Below are 18,229 nucleotides of genomic sequence, written 5' to 3' on the forward strand. Positions count from 1 at the left end.
GGCAAAAGATTTAATAGACATTTCACAAAAGAAGGCATACAAATGGCTATGAAAGATGTGAAAAGACCTTCATAATCTTTAGTTATTAGGGAAATGCAAAACAAAACCATGAGATATCACTATACTATAAGTGGTTAAAATTAAAGGATAACGATGCTAAGTGTTGATGAGAATGTGGAACAACTTGTCCTCGCATATGTTACTGGTAGGAATGGAAGATGGGATAGCCATTTTGGAAGACAGTTGTAAGTCATAAATGATTGGATGCCAGCTCCTCTACACATATTCTAAAATCTCTGGTACCCCTATTCACCCCAGCTCTGAAACCTATGAGATCTCAGTCAACATAATCTCTGGGTTATAGTTATAAAAAGGGGGAAAACTAAAACAAAGAAGATAAGTATTATGACCTGCCATATGCATTTGCATTTTCTTTAATATTTATTAAAGCACAATAGACATTGAAGTAAAAGGAATATGCAAAAGACATAAACTTAGTATGGGAATTTCAATACAGATAAAAACAGAAACTAACCACATTTTTTATATATTTTATTGTGTCATAATCATAGTGATCATCTGATCCTATTTGATAAAGGAAACCCCCTGGAAACACAAAACTAGCCTGAACTCTACATTATATACTTATTGCTAAAATAAGTACAAACATTTAAGAATAATTACCATTTGCTGAACATGAGCATCTTGAACTTTTTGATGTTCTTTATCAGCTTTGCGTTTTTTCTCCTTTTCATGCTCTTGGAAAATCTGATCTGCTTTCATCATAGCCAGCAATTGTTTTTTAGCCTCTAGTTTTCTCTCTCTTTCTTCTTCCTCTTTATTTTTCATCTAGATATTAAAAAGCAAAGGAAAAAAATGTTTTTATCAACCAGTATTCTCTAATAAAGCACAGAGAAAGCTCCAAGCAGAAAGCCAGCCAGGAGCAATGCAAGGGCAGAAAATTTACATGCACCTGGCTGGTTCCCAAATGGCCAGTTTTCCTCTATTTCTCCAATAACAGGAAACACAAAATGAAAACTTGAGTACCATCAGTGGTTTAAGAAATAAAATACAGGCACAGCATAACAAGATCTTCTTTTTTTTTTTTTTTTTAAACATTTTAATTTATTTCTAGGATAGAGAGAGACAGCGTGAACAGGGGAGGGTCAGAGAGAGAGGGAGATACAGACTCTGAAACAGGCTCCAGGCTCTGAGCTGGCAGTCAGCACAGAGCCCAACGCGGGGCTCGAACCCACGAACCGCAAGATCATGACCTAAGCGAAAGTCGGATGCTTAACCGACTAAGCCACCCAGGCATCCCAACATAACAAGATCTTCTTAAGGTAAGGGAATATTTGAGGTAAAAAATTAATTGCTACAATGTTCATAAACTATCCAAATTAAATATTATAATGGTCAATTGTGTAGGAGATAAGCGTTATCTGAAAGATTAAGAAATACAAAAATGCAATAGGGTGATTTTTACTTGGTTTGTCTTAAGAACATTCAAATGTATATTAAGTGAGTAACAATTTTTGCATTTCAGATGGTTCTGAAATAGAAGCATTTATCTTTGCATTTATCAATATCTTATTTGTAATTATCATGTGATATTCTGCTAGAAATTAAATATGATTTGATTTCAAGAATATAGGTAATTCACACATCATTTTCCAAATCTTTGTTAGTTTTTTTGTCAGAGGCAGACGGAGTGAAAACTACAATGGAAAGGGCTTACATTGGGTTTTTGGTATTTTTTTATGTCATAATTTAATTGCTTACCACAACAGCTCTATATTCTGCAATCGCTTTTAATTCTGCTTTGTTTTTTTCATATTTTTCTCTTTCTCTTTTTTCCCATTCAGCCTCAGCTTCTGCAGTATCTCTAGCAATAATCAAATCTTCATTGTCAAGTTTCTCTTTCATTATTTCACTCAGGAAGTTATTTATTCTTTGTCTCCTTTCTTCCATTAGCCTATAACAAAATAACCAACACTTGTTAAATCTTCATGAATAGATTTGTTATGAAGCCAGAAGACTATATTTTATAGCCTTTTATATTTTTTTATAAAGTTTTTTATATTTTATAGTCTTTTACAAGACTTAAAAGGAGCCCTGTTGCTCTGTATTGTACTGGTTATTTTAAGTGGGAACTATTTTTAATACTTTATTTTTAAAATAAAGTATATTTTATTTTTTTTAAGGATAAAAATATTTTAGAAAAGATTTTTTAAAAATCCGAAGGGAGTAATACATGTAATATCTTGTATGGTTGTGTGTGTGGGTGTGTGTGTGTATAGGAAATAAAGTATGAAAATTCTCACAATGAACATTTTTTCAAAAATTCCTGCTTACTTGAACACTGGGGGCTTAGGTTATAAAATGAATCAAAGCCATTGCTTTAAATGAAATCTCAAAAATATCTAGTAAAAGTTATCAAAATCTTGAAGAAATCCATCTTATTACTATATCTGGTTGACAATTTATTCATAGCACTTTATTGACTTCATCTACTTATATGAAGATAAACAACTCTCCTTTCATACCAGGAGATTCCTGAGATCAGAGATGGGTTAAGTAAGTCCTCTCTCTAATTCAAAGTCAAGCATGGTGCCTAGCACATCCAACAAAAACTAGGTATTTGTTAAAGGAATGGGGGCATTTTCATATAAGATTGGGTGAAAAATACTTTTAAATTTAGATATGACAGCTTCATTAATTTATTGAGTGAATTTGAAAAGCAATATGGGAGAAACAGTAAGAAAAGACACGGAAAGGACATCCCAAGGAAATTATAGTCTAAAGTGTAGAAAAGACATTTATGCAAATAAGTATACAAGGTAAAAGGTGATACGTGCCATGAGAAAGCTGGAAAGTGATATATTCAGATGAGAAAAAAAAGTTTCATGGAAAAGGTGACATTGCATGTAGGCTTTCAAAAACCATATTCTCAACACTTTCATTGATTGCTTACTATGCTGCAGACTCTATTCCAGGTGCTGGGGACATGACAGTTAATAAAAACATTAAAAATCTCTGCTCTCATAGAACTTTCATTATAGCTGAGGTAGAGGGATAGTAAACAAAGTAAATAATTAACATAGTGCCATATCACACAATGAGGAAAAAGAAAACAGACAGATAAGCAATGTGGGGAGTAGAACTGTAATTTTACTTAGGAAGTCATGGAAGGCCTCAATAAGAATGCAATATATAATGATCTGAAAGAGTTAAAGGAGGTGAGCATTCCCCAGAGACGGTACAGAAGAAGTTCAGTGTGAGTGATTAAGAGACAACAAAGGAGAGGACAGTATGAGATGAAGTCTGAGAGATGAGGCTGGGCCAGCTGGGAACTAGGAAAGCCTCATGGGCCTTAATAAATATGTGTGATGTAAAGCCATGAGAACATTCTGCAGAAGGGAAAAGTAGATCTAGACAGAAACAGGATGTACTGCAACTGGCCTCCTACTCTCCCTCACTTCATCTCAAACTTCTCACTAAGGTGAGCAGTGGCCTCCATATCTGATGGACATTTCATTTTTTAAATATCATTTAATCCCTCTGTTGATCTAACACCAGTGACTACTCTCTTCCTATTGAAACTTTCCCTTCCTTTTTTTTAAATGTTTTATTTATTTCTAGTAAAGAGAGAGAGAGAGACAGCGTGAGCAAGGGAGGGTCAGAGAGAGTGGGAGTCACAGACCGAAACAGGCTCCAGGCTCTGAGCTGGCAGTCAGCACAGAGCCCGACGTGGGGCTCGGACCCACGAACCGCGAGATCATGACCTAAGCGAAAGCCGGACGCTTAACCGACTAAGCCACCCAGGCGCCCCTGAAACTTTCCCTTCTTGTTGTTTCTCTGGTTTTCTTCCAATCCCTGGAAACTCTTCTTTGATCTTCACATTCTCTTTTCTCCATTTGACCCTTAAATATGGACTTCTCTAGGGACCTTCATTTTTTACCTACTCATCATAAATGAACTCACCTGTATCCACAGTTCTAACTACCACTTCTATATCAGTGGCTCAGAAAGCCATCTCCAGCTCAAATCCCTCTCCCACAGCAGAGATTTCCACTATTTCCAACCATCTACCAGAATGATGTCCTTGGTATTCCAAGGGAACCCTAACTCACATGCTGCAACTGAAATCATCATGTCATTAAATGCCCTAGTAATATATAAAATAATAAGACTTATTTTTAAAAATTACTCTATTACAACTTCTGATTTATAATAATTTCAGATAGTACTTAATTACATAAATTATTTTTAAAAGCTTACCTGTGTGTTTCAGCTTCTTTTTCTTTCCCCATTTGTGTAAGACGCTTTTTTGCTTTAATAAATTTTCTAATCTTTTCATCTTCCTCCTCTTGCTGCTGCTGTTCCACAGCCTTGATGATATTTTTATCATTCATATGTTCCTTGGGGGAAAAAATTGTGTATTATCCTATCACAAAGAAAAATATGTTTCAACATATGAATACCTAACAAAAAATTGTCAAATGCCCACAGCTTCTGACTCAGCTATTTCTCTTTTGGGAATTTATCCCAAAGAAATAATCAGAGATGTACATTAAGTTTTATGTGTCATGTACTTTATCTCAAAGTTATTTACAAGAGTGAAAAATTGAAAACAATCTCTAAGTCTTTAATCATGAAGAAATGGTTAAATTATACTCTCAATGACATGGGAAGATATAAACAATATAATGGGTAAGTGGGGGGGAAGGAGAATATAAAATACTACATAGCAATTTCAGTTTTATAAACATATACAGTATAAGTTTATAATGTATATATAACTGGAAGAAATGTATCAAATGTTAATAGTTATCTCTGAGGTATGAGATTATATAGGTGACTTTTCATCTTAATGCTTTTCTGTATTTCCTTTCAAATATCTCATTTCTTTAAAATATGTAATTGAAAATAATTCTATAATCAGAAAAAATACATTAAATACATACAATTTTCATTTAATGTTTAAATCGTTAATATAATCATATGGTACACAAATTAAAAATATTTTAAAAATACACAGTGCAGAGGCACTTGGGGTGACTCAGTTGAGTGACCGACTTTTGATTTCAGCTCAGGTCATAATCCCAGGGTCGTGGAATCAAGCCCTGTGTGGAGCTCCGTGCTGAGAGAGGAGCTGGCTTAAGATTCTCTCTCTCTCAGGACAAATATCATATGTTTGCACGTATAGGAGGATTAGGAGGAACTTGACAGAGGAACAAGGGGGAGAAGAAGGGCGGAAATGGTGGGGGAAAGGGAGAGAGGCAAACCATGAGAGACTCCTGAATGCTGACAAAAACTGAGGACTGATGGATGTGGGGGGGGGATGGGCATGGAGGAGGGCACTTGTGGGGATGAGCACTGAGTGTTATGTGGAAACTAATTTGACAATAAACTATTTGTAAAAAAAAAAAAAAGATTCTCTCTCTCTCTCCCTCTCTCTCTCTGTCTCTCTCAACAAACAAACAAAAAACAAAACAAAACAAAAACCCCTAAGATACAAGTATAAAGTGTCCTTCCTTCCCCATCCACTGTCTATCTGCCTATATTACTAATTCCCTACCAGACTCGATCACTGTGAAACTAGGGGAAAAGAACTGTACCAAAGTATGTCACTGTGAAATTTTAGAGCTGCACAAAGACCCAGAAATCTTTCAGAAAGAAAGAAAAAAAACACAACGGATCACACAAATAGGCTGAAGACTCTAAAGGACATCACACTTCTCAATAGCAATACTAGAAGCTATATGATCATGAACTATGAATATAAAATTCTGAATTCTGAACCAGAATTCTATATCCAGTCAAACTATAAAGCAAATGTGACTTTAAATGATAACCTTTTCAGATAAGAATTTTTTAAATTGACCTGTATACCCTTTCTTAGGAGGTTACTCGAAGATATATTTCAGCAAGATGGAGAAGTAAACCAAGAAAGAAGAAGGCATGTGATTCAGGAAATGGGAGCTTCAGCCCAGGAAAGTAACCAGGGAAGTCCCAGAATGACTTCGGGGCAGGAGGGCTGGACAGGAGGCCTAGGGGGCAAGCAGTCCAGGAGGAGGAGAAGGATGGAAGACTCTGGATGGGGAAAACTCTAAAAAAACAATAATATAGATAATTTAATATTATTTAGATGAATATTTGAAAATACATTTGACAGAACTTAATGGAACATGTGGGAAAAAACAGGTGTACAGCCATCAAAGCAAATAAATAAGCAATTATTTTAATCACAGAAAAACATTTATGCAAGCAAATAAATATAATCATAGTATATTATTTGGCTCTTCAGAGAACAATATTTATATAAAAATAATGATGATTTAGCTAAAATTGTGACATAATTATTTTAAAGGAAGGAGAGAATGAGAAGAGAACAGTGTTGGATAAGACCTCAATCCTTAACTACCAGGACAGAGAGAAAGAAAATGTCTAAAATTGATAAATGAAGATCAATATCTTTAGAGTGTGATACATATTTTTTTTATGTTTTTATTTATTTCTAGGAGAGAGAGAGAGACAGCGTGAGCAGGGGAGGGTCAGAGAGAGTGGGAGTCACAGACCGAAACAGGCTCCAGGCTCTGAGCTGGCAGTCAGCACAGAGCCCGACGCGGGGCTCAAACCCACGAACCGCGAGATCATGACCCAAGCGAAAGTCGGACGCTTAACCGACTAAGCCACGCAGGCGCTCCTAGAGTGTGATACATATTTTTTAAATATACAGATTACTTATTATTTTTTATTCTCGTGTTGGTTAAAATACAGTGTAGTCTTGGCTTCAGGAGTAGAACCCAGTGATTCGTCACTTACATGTGATACCCAGTGCTCATCTCAACAAGTGCCCTCTTTAATGCCCATAACCCATTTACCCCACTTTTTTCAGCCCTCAGTTTGTTTTCTATACTTAAGAGCCTCTTATGATTTGCCTCCCTCCCTGTTTTTATCTTATTTTTCTTTCCCTTCCCCAAAGATCATCTGTTAAGTTTCTCAAATTCCACGAGTGAAATAATATAATATTTGTCTTTCCCTGACTGACTTAATTTGCTTAGCATGATACCCTCCAGTTCCATCCACATTGTTGCAATGGCAGGATTTCATTCTTTTTGATCACAGAGTAGTATTACATTGTTAAAATATATAGATTATTTAGAATATAATTTCATATCAGAACAAACAGCTAAAAGAACCTGGAAGTGGTTATTTCCAAGAAGCAGAAGGGGTAAATCAAAGAACTGCTACTCTTCTTTTAAGCCTTTCAGTAATGTTTGATGTTTTAATTCTCTGCATGTATTAAGAACAAAAACTAATTTTAAAGAAAAGAATGTAAAAAATTACAAAATAAAGTGAGTTGCAATAGGAACAAAATAACTATTACATTTATTGAGCACTTATTAGCAGTGCAGCAGACACTGAACACATATCACTCCATTCATTCCTCACAACTCTCATTTTAAGAATAAAAAAATGTATTCACTTGAAAAAAAAAAGCCTCATTCTCTTTTCTCTTTCTTATTCATTCATGAGAGCACATCCACCTAATTTCATAGCAAATATAGCTGCCCCAAAAGTATATTAAAAACCCACCTTAACAGCAATTTATTTTCAACTCTACTATTATTTATAAAAAATACATTAAAAGTTAGGCATTAGACGTTATACATTTTTTGAAGAGATACGTATTTTCAACTTACAAAAAACAGCCTTCTGCTTTCGTTTATTTCTTCTTTTTTCTTTTCTAGTTTTTTCCTCATGTCTATTTCATATAATGAGTTCTGTTGCCTTATTTCCTCTGCATCCCTTTCTGCTTGTTTTCTCCTTCTTTCTTCTTCTTCTTCATGTTCCTTTATTCTAAAGCAAAAGCAAAACTATAATTGAGAACAAAGCAGAAAAATAGGTTATATTTTAAAGAAATGAATGAGATTCTACCCTGGAATGATTTGAAGCTGTGAGGAAACGTGTGAATTTCTTTGGGGACAAGAAGGGAGTATATAAAGAGCAGTGATGAAAGCCAAAGCCAGTCTTGCTAAAATTGCCAATATTTTCCTTTCTCTGAAATGTGTTTAATTCCTGACCAAAATTAAGTCCTACATAGATTCAAATGTTCCTTTTCTTTAGAAAGAACCAGTTAATTGAATGACAGTATGGTAGAATAGTGACATTATTTTACAGAAAAGTCCTTAATCCCTAGTGTTTCTCACTAGTCAGCACTAGACAATGCTGCCTAAGCTACGGGTCTAGTCTCTCAGGAAATGGGGTTTCCTTACCCAACTAGCCACTTTGCTTGTCATTCTTTTTCTAGTCAACATCCACTAGCTATAGATGCCTTCTGAGTGGTAAGCCACACAGAGCTTATGTGTGAGTTCTGCAGAGATCCTGGAGCAGCCTCCTTACTGCGAGGCTGTGATCTGCCAGATTTAGCTCCAGCTCTACCTCTTCAACCCACCTTCCCAGCCCCACCACCATCACTCCCTCAATGAGCTTCCACAATCAGTACTTCACTGCAAATGCTGAGTGCCCGCATCTGGCAACTCATACTGGCAAGGCAGCTCAGCCTGAGATGTTTACTTGCTCATGCATTCTTGTCAGTCAATCAAGTGTGCAGGCTACTCTACCGCCATTCTTTATCTGCTGTCTCTAATTTTTTTTTCTTCTTGAACAGGTAGGCACAGGGCAGATAAATAATATACTTAGACAAAAAGATTGAGGAATAAACCTTTCATATGCACCCAATCCAAAAGAATATTTTCTTGGCGTCTTATCCTCATCTTCAGAGGAGAAAATTCCCTTCCCCGTGCCATGGAGGACTACACAGTTAAGTGAGCTGGTAAGTTCACTTTGGTATTATTAAGCTAATGCAGGACAGGAAATTCCCAGTTGATTCATCTGTACAAAGTAAGCAGCTTTAGAGCCACAATCATTTTCTTGAGGAGGAGCTAAGAAAAAAGTCATGTTGTCTACAGCTAACCTAGGTTTATGCTTGCCCTTAAATTACGAGACTTTCAAAAATGTTTTATTGTTTAGTTTGTTAGAAATCTTAGAAGCAAAAAAGATTCTTTGAGCTGGTGAGAAGCCTACAGATGAGAATGGTAGAACAAAATTCCAGGCAGTAGGAAAAACATGAGGGAAGGCCCTGAAGCAAGCAAAGGTTTGACAGGTGCTCAAGGCCTGGAAGATCAGTATGATAGAAATACAATAACTAAGGGGAAGGAGTGGCAGGAAAGGAGGTTTAGATGAGGCCAGATCACACCAGGCTTAGCAGGAGATGGTCAAGTTTCCATTTTATTTATTTGTTTGTTTGTTTATATTTTTGAGAGAGAGCACAAGTGAGTGAGGAGCATAGAGAGAATCACAAGGTGCAGAGAGGGATGGAGAGTGTGGAGTCCAGCGTAGGGCTGGAGCTACCCTGAAGGCGGACTTGAGTTCACCCGAAGAGTGAGCTCACCAACTGTGAGATCATGACCTGAGCTGAAGTCTGATGCTTAACTGACTGAGTCACCCAGGTGCCCCTCCATTTTATTTTAAATGAATTGAAAGCTATTGAAAAGTTTTAGGTAGGAGAATAATATCATTTTAAGTTTATTTATATATTTTGAGAGGGTGGGGGAGTTGAAAGAGAAGGAGAAAGAATCCCAAGCAGGCTCCATGCTGCCAGCACAGAGCTGGATATGGGACTCAAACTCACAAACTGAGATCATGACCTGAGCTGAAATCAAGAGTTGGACACTTAACCAACTGAGCCCAGCCATCCCAATATGATCAATTTTTAATAAAATCTCTCTGGATGATGAAAGAAGAAGGGATTAGGAAGAGAGAATAGGAGGCCAGTTAAGAGGTAGATGCAGTAATTTACAGGGCATGAAGGTGTCATGGACTAAGATGACAGCAGTAACTTTAAGATTCATGTTGGAGAAAAAATTCAACATGAATTGCTGATAGATTTGATGTGGGAAATAAAGGAACATGAAAAACTAAGGTGTATTTCTAGGTTTCTGATTTGGACAACTGAGGGGATAAGGATGTCACTGGCAAGTCCATTATGGGGGTGGTGGATAAATACTTTCATGTTAGACATTTTAAATTTGAGATATCTACGAGACATGGAAATGGAGATGTCTTAAAGGCAGTTGTATATGAAGCTGGGACCCAAAGGAGTGGTCTAGACTAGAGTTACAAATTTGGAAGTTCTTAGATTTAGGATGTGTTTTTAATCAGTAGGAATGGCTGTGGTCACTTAAGCCCTCCTCTCTCTCTGCTTTTACCATAGATGATCTTGTCCGGGGGAAAGTGATACAGACTATCCTATAATGGATTTTTCCTTTGGGAAGTTGATGAGATTAATAGGTACTGAGTTGTTCTTAAGCAAGGTCTATGGGCCCCTTCATAGAGACAGACTTACCTAGAAAGAAACAGAATTACATGCAATGTCTACAGATACTGTTAAATTTCTTTTCAATAATTATGTTTAAGGTTCTTGGTCAAAATCCCTCCATTTGGGGATTTTGGTGTCACTAGAGTCCCTCATTTGCCCCATCCTCATTATGCCCACTGGTCTGTGAGCCAGAGGCAGATTCTTATACTGCTCAAAGCCCCAAAATAGAATAGACTGACCAGGTCCACAGTCTAGAGATTGTTTTAGAAATGTGTGAAAAATCTCAGTTTCAGGCACAGGGAAGCAGCTATATAGTGTTTTGGTTAACCATTGCTGAGTAATTACCCCCAAATTTAGTGGGTTAAAACAATAAACATTTATTATCTCATACCATTTCTGAGATTCAGGAATTTGGGAGTGGTTTAGCTGGGTAGTTCTCTAGAGGTCGCAGTCAAGATATTAGTTGGAGCAGTAGTCATTTGAAGGCTTGACTTAGGCTGGAGAAACCATTTTTACATATCTCTTGACGGGAGGCCTCAGCTCCTTGCCACATGGACCTCTCCATAGAGCTGCTTGAATGTACTTACATCATGACACACTAAAGAAAGAGTGATCCAAGATAGGAAGGAGGAGGCCACAATGCCTTTTATATGCTAATCTCTCTCAGAATGTCACACTTCATCATTTCTACTCATTCTCTTCATTGGAAATGAGTCACTCTGTATAGCCTGCACTCAAGGGAGGAAGGAATTAGACTCCACTCTCTGAAGAGAGGAGTATCAAAGAATGAGTGTGCATATTTTAAACCACCACCAGGTAATACCTAAATAACACTTGGTAATACAATTAATAGGGCATGCAAAAGAGACTTCTTGGTATCCTCCAATTTCCTTTTTCATGTGTCTGTTAAAATATGGTCTTTGTTCAAAGTGGAAAGTCATTCCAAATTTTGGCCTCTAAGGCACACCATGACGTGGCCCTTGCCTCTACCCAATCTCATTTTTTTTTAATGTTTTATTTATTTCTGAGAGAGAGAGACAGTGTGAGCAGGGGAGTGTCAGAGAGAGAAGGAGACACAGAATCCAAAACAGGCTGCAGGCTCCGAGCTAATTGTCAGCACAGAGCCCAACATGGTGCTCGAACCCACAAACCATGAGATCATGACCCGAGCCAAAGTTGGACGCTTCACTGACTGAGCCACCCAGGAGCCCCATATCTAATCTCATCTTTAACATTACCCTCTTTGTCCTCTTACTATAATCATCTTGACTACTTGTAGTTACCCAAATCCCCCATACTTTAACTCACTTCTGGCCCTTCACCCATGTTATTTCCTCTGCTTAAAATACTTCTCCACTCCCCATTTGCATGACTTATCCCTACTCAGTTTTCATAATTCAGTATGAACTGAGATGTCCATTTTATATGCTTCCACACATCCTGTACATATATTCTTCAAAACATCTACTATCATGCTGTATTTGTTCCATATTTATAGCCTCCTCCCCAGATTGTGGACTTTTTAAGAAAAAAGACAATTGCATTCATCTTCACATTCTCAGTTACTAGAATATGGCTGGCAAATGGAGATTGTCCAAAAAAAATGTTTATAACAATGAATGGATGATTGGATAAATGAATTTACTAATTAATAAGTGAATAGCCTATTTTAATTTTTTCCCTGAAACTCTCTTATTAAATAATTCAAGAAAGCAGGAAAAAACTTTCCTTCTTTTCTCTTTTTCTACCACATGGTCCTCTGTATCTACTCAGATTAATATGAGTGTTAGTATTCCCCTTCTATTGTTGGCCTAAAGAGGCTTTTTATGGGCTCATTACTATTCCTAACAGTATTTTAAGTGGCATGCATTCTGTTGTATAAAACTGATACATGAATCAACATTCAACAGAATACCACTGGTGGTAATTTTGTGACTTCATATACTTAAAAAAATTATAATAGATTTGTATTTTCCTTTGTTGTTTTCAATTACAGAATTAAATGTTTCTTAATAAATTTAAGACACAGGACTTCTGGAACCAAACTGGGAGCCCAAGTCCACATGTCAAATATCTTTCCCTCCTAACTCCCCATAATACAATCAGCAGAATGGGAGAAATTCTACATCACTGCAGGAAACTGATAAAAGCAAAGTCTTAGCTATATATATACTTGAGTTTCCAAGAGATTTCAACAAATAATAGGGCACTTGAGAATGCAATGAGGATAAGTAATACTTGGCTGTCATCCACAAAGACAAAGCGCACCATGAAAAGGAAATGAATTTGTGCTAACCTCAGAACCTGGTCAACATCTCCTATACTGCACTGAAGATAAACCAAAGAAACAACTCAAACAAACCTTAAACCTGCTGGAACCTCTAATCTGTTGCCAAAGACCACATGGAAAGAAGATCCCGTGGCCTGAACACGGTCTACATGCAATGGCTACAGGTGGATGGCCTGAGAAGGTGTTAGCACTTGCCAGGTAGATTCCTGGAGATCAGTCTGCTACATGCAATGATCTCTGAGCTGCAACAGCCAACATAAGAGAGATTTGTCAAAGGCTGACTCACTCAAATATAAAATATTTGCTTCCTTCTGCCAATGGCTCTGTCCCTAACTTGCATAAACCCTTGGATCTCTACACTGACAAAGAAAAACATTACAGAAATCCAAAGCTTTCCCTTCTCTTTTTACTAAGAACTGAAGAACATACAATTTGGCAACACATATATCCTGAGGATTGATATCTATGTCACTCAGATTATAAGAAATAAATATATACATCCTATATATATATATCCTATATATCCTATATATATATATCCTATATATATCATATATATATACATCAAGNAAATCTTTAAAAAGATTTTTAAAATCTTTTTAAAACCATTCAGGAAAGAACAAAAATCTGCAATATGTCTGATAAAGATAATTATCCAGCAAATGTAAAAACTGCTTATTAATCAGTTTTTAATCAATGACAAACACAGATATCAATATGAACCTACACAAGAAAACAATGGAGTACACAATTTATGGTAACAAAAACCAAAACAGATGAATATTTACACATGAAAAAGTAACCTGCCTCACTAGAAATGAAAAGAAATATAAATTAAAAGATTCTACTATTTAGTCCATTAAGTTCTAAAAGAAAAACAAAACTACTGTTCAGAATTGATAACATAAAGAAAAAGGAACCAGATATCATTGATGATTATACACGTAAAAGCCTTTTCAAGGGGCAATTTGGCAGTATCTCCCCACATGTAAAATCCAAGCTCTGTTCAAGAAATATATGCTACATAAATACATCTTTGTACAAATGTTACAAAATAAATATGGTCAGGGATGTTTACCATAGCATTTTTAGAAATGGAAGGGGGAGGGATGCCTGGGTGGCTCAGTCAGTTAAGCATCCGACTTTGGCTCAGGTCATGATCTCATGGTTTGTAGGTTTGAGCCCCATGTCAGGCTCTGTGCTGACAGCTAGGTCAGAGCCTGGAGCCTGTTTCGGATTCTGTGTCTCCCTCTCTCTCTGACCTCCCCTACTCACACTCTCTCTCTCTCTCAGAAATAAGTAAAATATTTTAAAAATTAAAAAAAAAAGAAATGGAGGAGGGAAAATCCAAATTTCCCTCAATAATAATATAGTTAAATAAATAATGGTACATTCTTTGTGTACAATATGATTATTTGAAAAGATGTGACAGATTCTTATATACTGGCAAAAAAGATATTCAAGGTATATTGTTGAGTGAAAAACTGAAGACACAGTAAAATACATTGTAGAATATCCATGGTAAAAATATATAAACGTATTTAAATATGTCTTGCATATAAATATTAGTAACTATAATAAAACATTCTGAAGGGATAGTCACAAAACGTTAAATAACGGCTATTTATGAAGAAGAAAATGGGACTTAAAGAGACACTGAAAGGTGTATATAAAGATGAGCTTTTCAGTTTTACTATAAATTTTGCTGTTTTGAATTTTAAACAAGTATATATTCATTTATTATTTGCAAAATTAAAAAAAATAACTTTGAAGGATAGACAATTATATTCCCAAATATTAACAGCACCGATTCTGGATTAAAAAGAGTTTCTAGTGATTTTAATTTTAATTTTGTTTGGTCGCAAATTAATGATATAGTTAATTACAAAAATAATTTTTTCTTTAAAAGTAGAATACTGTTTAAAATTTTTTGATATATTTATGCACATTCAAACTATAATATAAAGAAACTCATAAGCCTCACATTGGAGATACAGAGTGGCTGGTAGACAAGGAAGAGACTTCACTGAATTCCCTTTGTGCCTTTTTGTATTTGCATGTATCAGCAATTTAGAAAAGTAAGTAAAATTATGCACAAATACAATACCCTCTGCTGATTTTTATATAGTACCTACTTCTTTAAAAAAGTTCAGGTTTGGGGCACCTGGGTGGCTCAGTCAGTTAAGAGTCTGACCCTTGATTTTGGCTCAGGTCATGATCTCGCGGTTAGTGAGATTGAGCCCTGCATTAGGATCTGTGCTGACAGCTTGGGATTCTCTCTCCTTTTCTCTCTGCCCCTCTCCTGCTCATGCACACACGCATGCTTTCTCTCTCTCTCTCTCTATCTCTTTCTCTCTCTCAAAATAAACATTAAAAAAAACATTCAGGTTTGATTTCTATTTACTGACATAGCAAGAGCTCATGATACTGGTAAATGAAAAAATAAAATATACGCTCAGAAAAAAAAGTCTGTATCACTCATTCAATGATTGCCGGGGTCTCAGGGTAAGGAAAAGAACTTAGTTCAAAAGGGATTAGGGAACTTTTGGGACGATGGAAGTATTCTATATCTTGATTTAGGGATGGTTCTACAGCTATCTGCTTTCTAAAAAGTGTATTTCATTAGTAAATGTAAATTACAGTTCAGTGAATCTGACTCCCTCCACCACTACCACCAAAAGAAGTCTGTATGGCTGTATACCAATATACCAAAACAATAACAGATTACTGTGGTAGATTAGTATTGCTTAAAAAGATTCACTCTCTCACTTCCCACTTCCATCCATTTTTCTGTTCCATGGTTGTTTGGGTTGGCCATGTGATTTGCTTATAATAGACCAAGTGTCTTTCCTTGACTTTTGCCTTTGAGTTTAGCCATATTCTTGCAAGCTTGGGCTCATTCTTTGCATCTCTGTCAATACCACGAGAAAAGTTTCCCTCAGATGGCCACTGTCCCTTCATCCTGTACCTCAAAAGTGAATACACATAGAACAGATCAGAGCTATAGGCACAGCAAGAAACAAGCCCAGCCAGTCCTGCAGTGTGAAGAAAAGCTGTGCAGCCAAGCCCAACCAACCCATGGGTGCATGAGAAATGCTTGGTTGAATGCCACTAGATTGTGTGGTCGTTTGTTATGTAGCATTATTGTGACAATAGTAACTTATATATTATCTCTGGGTAATGGAGTAATAGCGATTTTTAAACTTTCTTTGTAGTTTTTCTACTTAGTATTTCAGCATGAATTATTTTTATAATCAGAAAAAAAAGCTTTTATGAGAAAAATAAGATACCAAAAAGGTAATTTATATATACATACTGTTTTAAATGATCATTGGCAAGAGCCACTCTATCTCTGCGTCGTTTTTCTGCTTTTTCTTGTTCTTCTTTAAAAGCCTTTTCAATGTTGAGTTTTAATTGTTCTTCCCATTTTTTATCTGATTTTATTTTATTCTTTTGGGATTCAATCTGTGCATCACGTTCTTTCATAACTCTACTAAGAAGAAGTCCTGACTACAAAAAAAAAATGAAAATGAGGCATTTTAAGGAAATAAAGTCTAATTATATGTAAAGAGATTTGTTAAATATATAGAGAAATTCAAGAAAACCCAAGTAGTACATGAAAATTTTTCACTCTTTCTGTCTGGTAAAATTGATATTGCTTTGCATATTCAATAGCCTTTTTTCTTTCTCCTTGTTTGTATATTGCTTCTTCCACATCAAGATTTTGTCTTTCTGCCTCTATTTCTTCATCACGCTTCTTTTTGGCTTCAAGTTTCTGTTCTTTCATTCCCTGCAATAAGAAAAAAGCAGTCTTGTGTTTTCCTTTTTCAGTTTAATTTTACAAAATTTCACATTGCATATAATGAAATATGAGCCTTTCATTATCAGTGTTTATTCTATTTGCATATATCATTAATAAATAAAATATGATGTTACACTTATAAGCTAATATTTTAATTAAATTTTTTGGTAAAAGGCAAAAGATTTATACAATCTGAAGAGAAACCAGAGGTTTTTTTTTTTTTTGATAGCTAACATGTTTATATGGTTCAAAACCCAAAATATTTAAAAAAAATTTTTTTTTAATTTATTTATTTATTCTGAGAGAGGCAGAGACAGTGGGAGCTGGAGAGGGGCAGAAAGAGAGGGAGAAAGAAAACCCCAAGCAAACTTGGCATTCCCAGTGCAGAGCCCAACACAGGGCTCAAACCCACAAAACCACAAGATCAAAACCAAGAGTCAGATGCTTAACTGACTGAGCCACCCAGGTGCCCCCAAACCCCCAAATATGGCAAAGGTGTTCAGTGAAGCTCTCCTTCCAATCCTAACTTCCATCAGCAGTCTCTAAGATGACCACAATTATTAGTTTCTTAGTTTGCTTCCAAATTTCTTTTTTTAACTTTGAGAGAGAGTGCCAGTGGGGGAGGGGCAGAGAGAGAGGGAGAGAGAGAATCCCAAGCAGGCTCCACACTGTCAGTGCAGAGTCTGATACAGGGCTCAAACACACAAAATTGCAAGATCAAAACCAAGGGTCAGACACTTAACGGACAGAGCCACCCAGGCACCCCCCCCAATATCTTTCTATATTTACATTTTATACACACACACACACACACACACACACCTATTACTACTTTTATTCCTTTAACTACTTCTATCCAATGCATCATGTCAGATGAAGTCTTTCTTCTTCTTTGTTGGGTCATACTTTCAATACTGTAAGAAAACCTTACTCACCCTAAAATCCTGAAGACATTCTATGATATATTTTAAAAGTTTACTGTTTTACTTTTCACATTTGGGTCTTTAATCCAGCTGAAATTCATTTTTGTATTTTCAATATGATAAGGATGTAATCTCATTTTTTTCATATGCCAATTATCTCAGTATCAGTTATTGAATTCCCAATCCTTTCCCTTCTGATTTGAATGACATTTCTGTCATATGTCAAGTTCCCATATATAACATGTGACTGTTTCTAGGCACACTCTTCTGATCTATTATTTTGTCAATCTCTGTGCCTACAAAACAGCTTTTACTACTACATTTCTACCACATTTACCATATTTATTCTTATTCTTTAACACCTGTGGATATGAAAATTTTATGTATTATATCTATAAAGTATTATATGGTATATTCCACTCCAGGGACTTTTTTTTTTTCATAGTTTATTGCCAAGTTGGTTTCCATATAACGCCCAGTGCTCATCCCAACAACTGACCTCCTCCATGCCCATCACCCCCCTTCCTCTCTCCCCCACCCCCATCAACCTTCAGTTTATTCTCAGTATTCAAGAGTCTCTCATGGTTTGCCTCCCTCCCTCTCNGCCCTTGCCTTTGGGGATGTGTCAAGTAAGAAGTTGCTGAAGCTGAGGTCAAGGAGGTTGTTTCCTGCTTTCTTCTCTAGGGTTTTGATGGTTTCCTGGCTCACATTCAGGTCCTTTATCCATTTTGAGTTTTTCTTTGTGTATGGTGTGAGAAAGTGATCTAGTTTCATTCTTCTGCATGTTGCTGTCCAGTTCTCCCAGCACCATCTGTTAAAGAGGCTGT

At 36.2% G+C, this 18,229-nt stretch overlaps 1 protein-coding gene across 1 annotated transcript in view; it reads right to left on the reverse strand.

Annotated features, from left to right (window-relative positions):
- Nucleotides 1-18,229, reverse strand: part of CFAP210 (cilia and flagella associated protein 210) — a 32,975-nt gene that overhangs the window by 6,027 nt on the left and 8,719 nt on the right. The window contains exons 3-8 of the mRNA XM_077751145.1: nt 16,294-16,467; nt 15,994-16,187; nt 7,710-7,866; nt 4,282-4,421; nt 1,783-1,975; nt 685-849 (exon numbers count right to left, since the gene is read on the reverse strand). Coding sequence (XP_077607271.1) covers nt 685-849; nt 1,783-1,975; nt 4,282-4,421; nt 7,710-7,866; nt 15,994-16,187; nt 16,294-16,467 — 1,023 coding nt within the window. The remainder of the gene's footprint in view (nt 1-684; nt 850-1,782; nt 1,976-4,281; nt 4,422-7,709; nt 7,867-15,993; nt 16,188-16,293; nt 16,468-18,229) is intronic.

This window comes from Crocuta crocuta, unplaced genomic scaffold (genome assembly GCF_008692635.1).
Source record: "Crocuta crocuta isolate KB4526 unplaced genomic scaffold, BGI_CrCroc_1.0 scaffold219, whole genome shotgun sequence".
Lineage (NCBI taxonomy): Eukaryota > Metazoa > Chordata > Mammalia > Carnivora > Hyaenidae > Crocuta > Crocuta crocuta.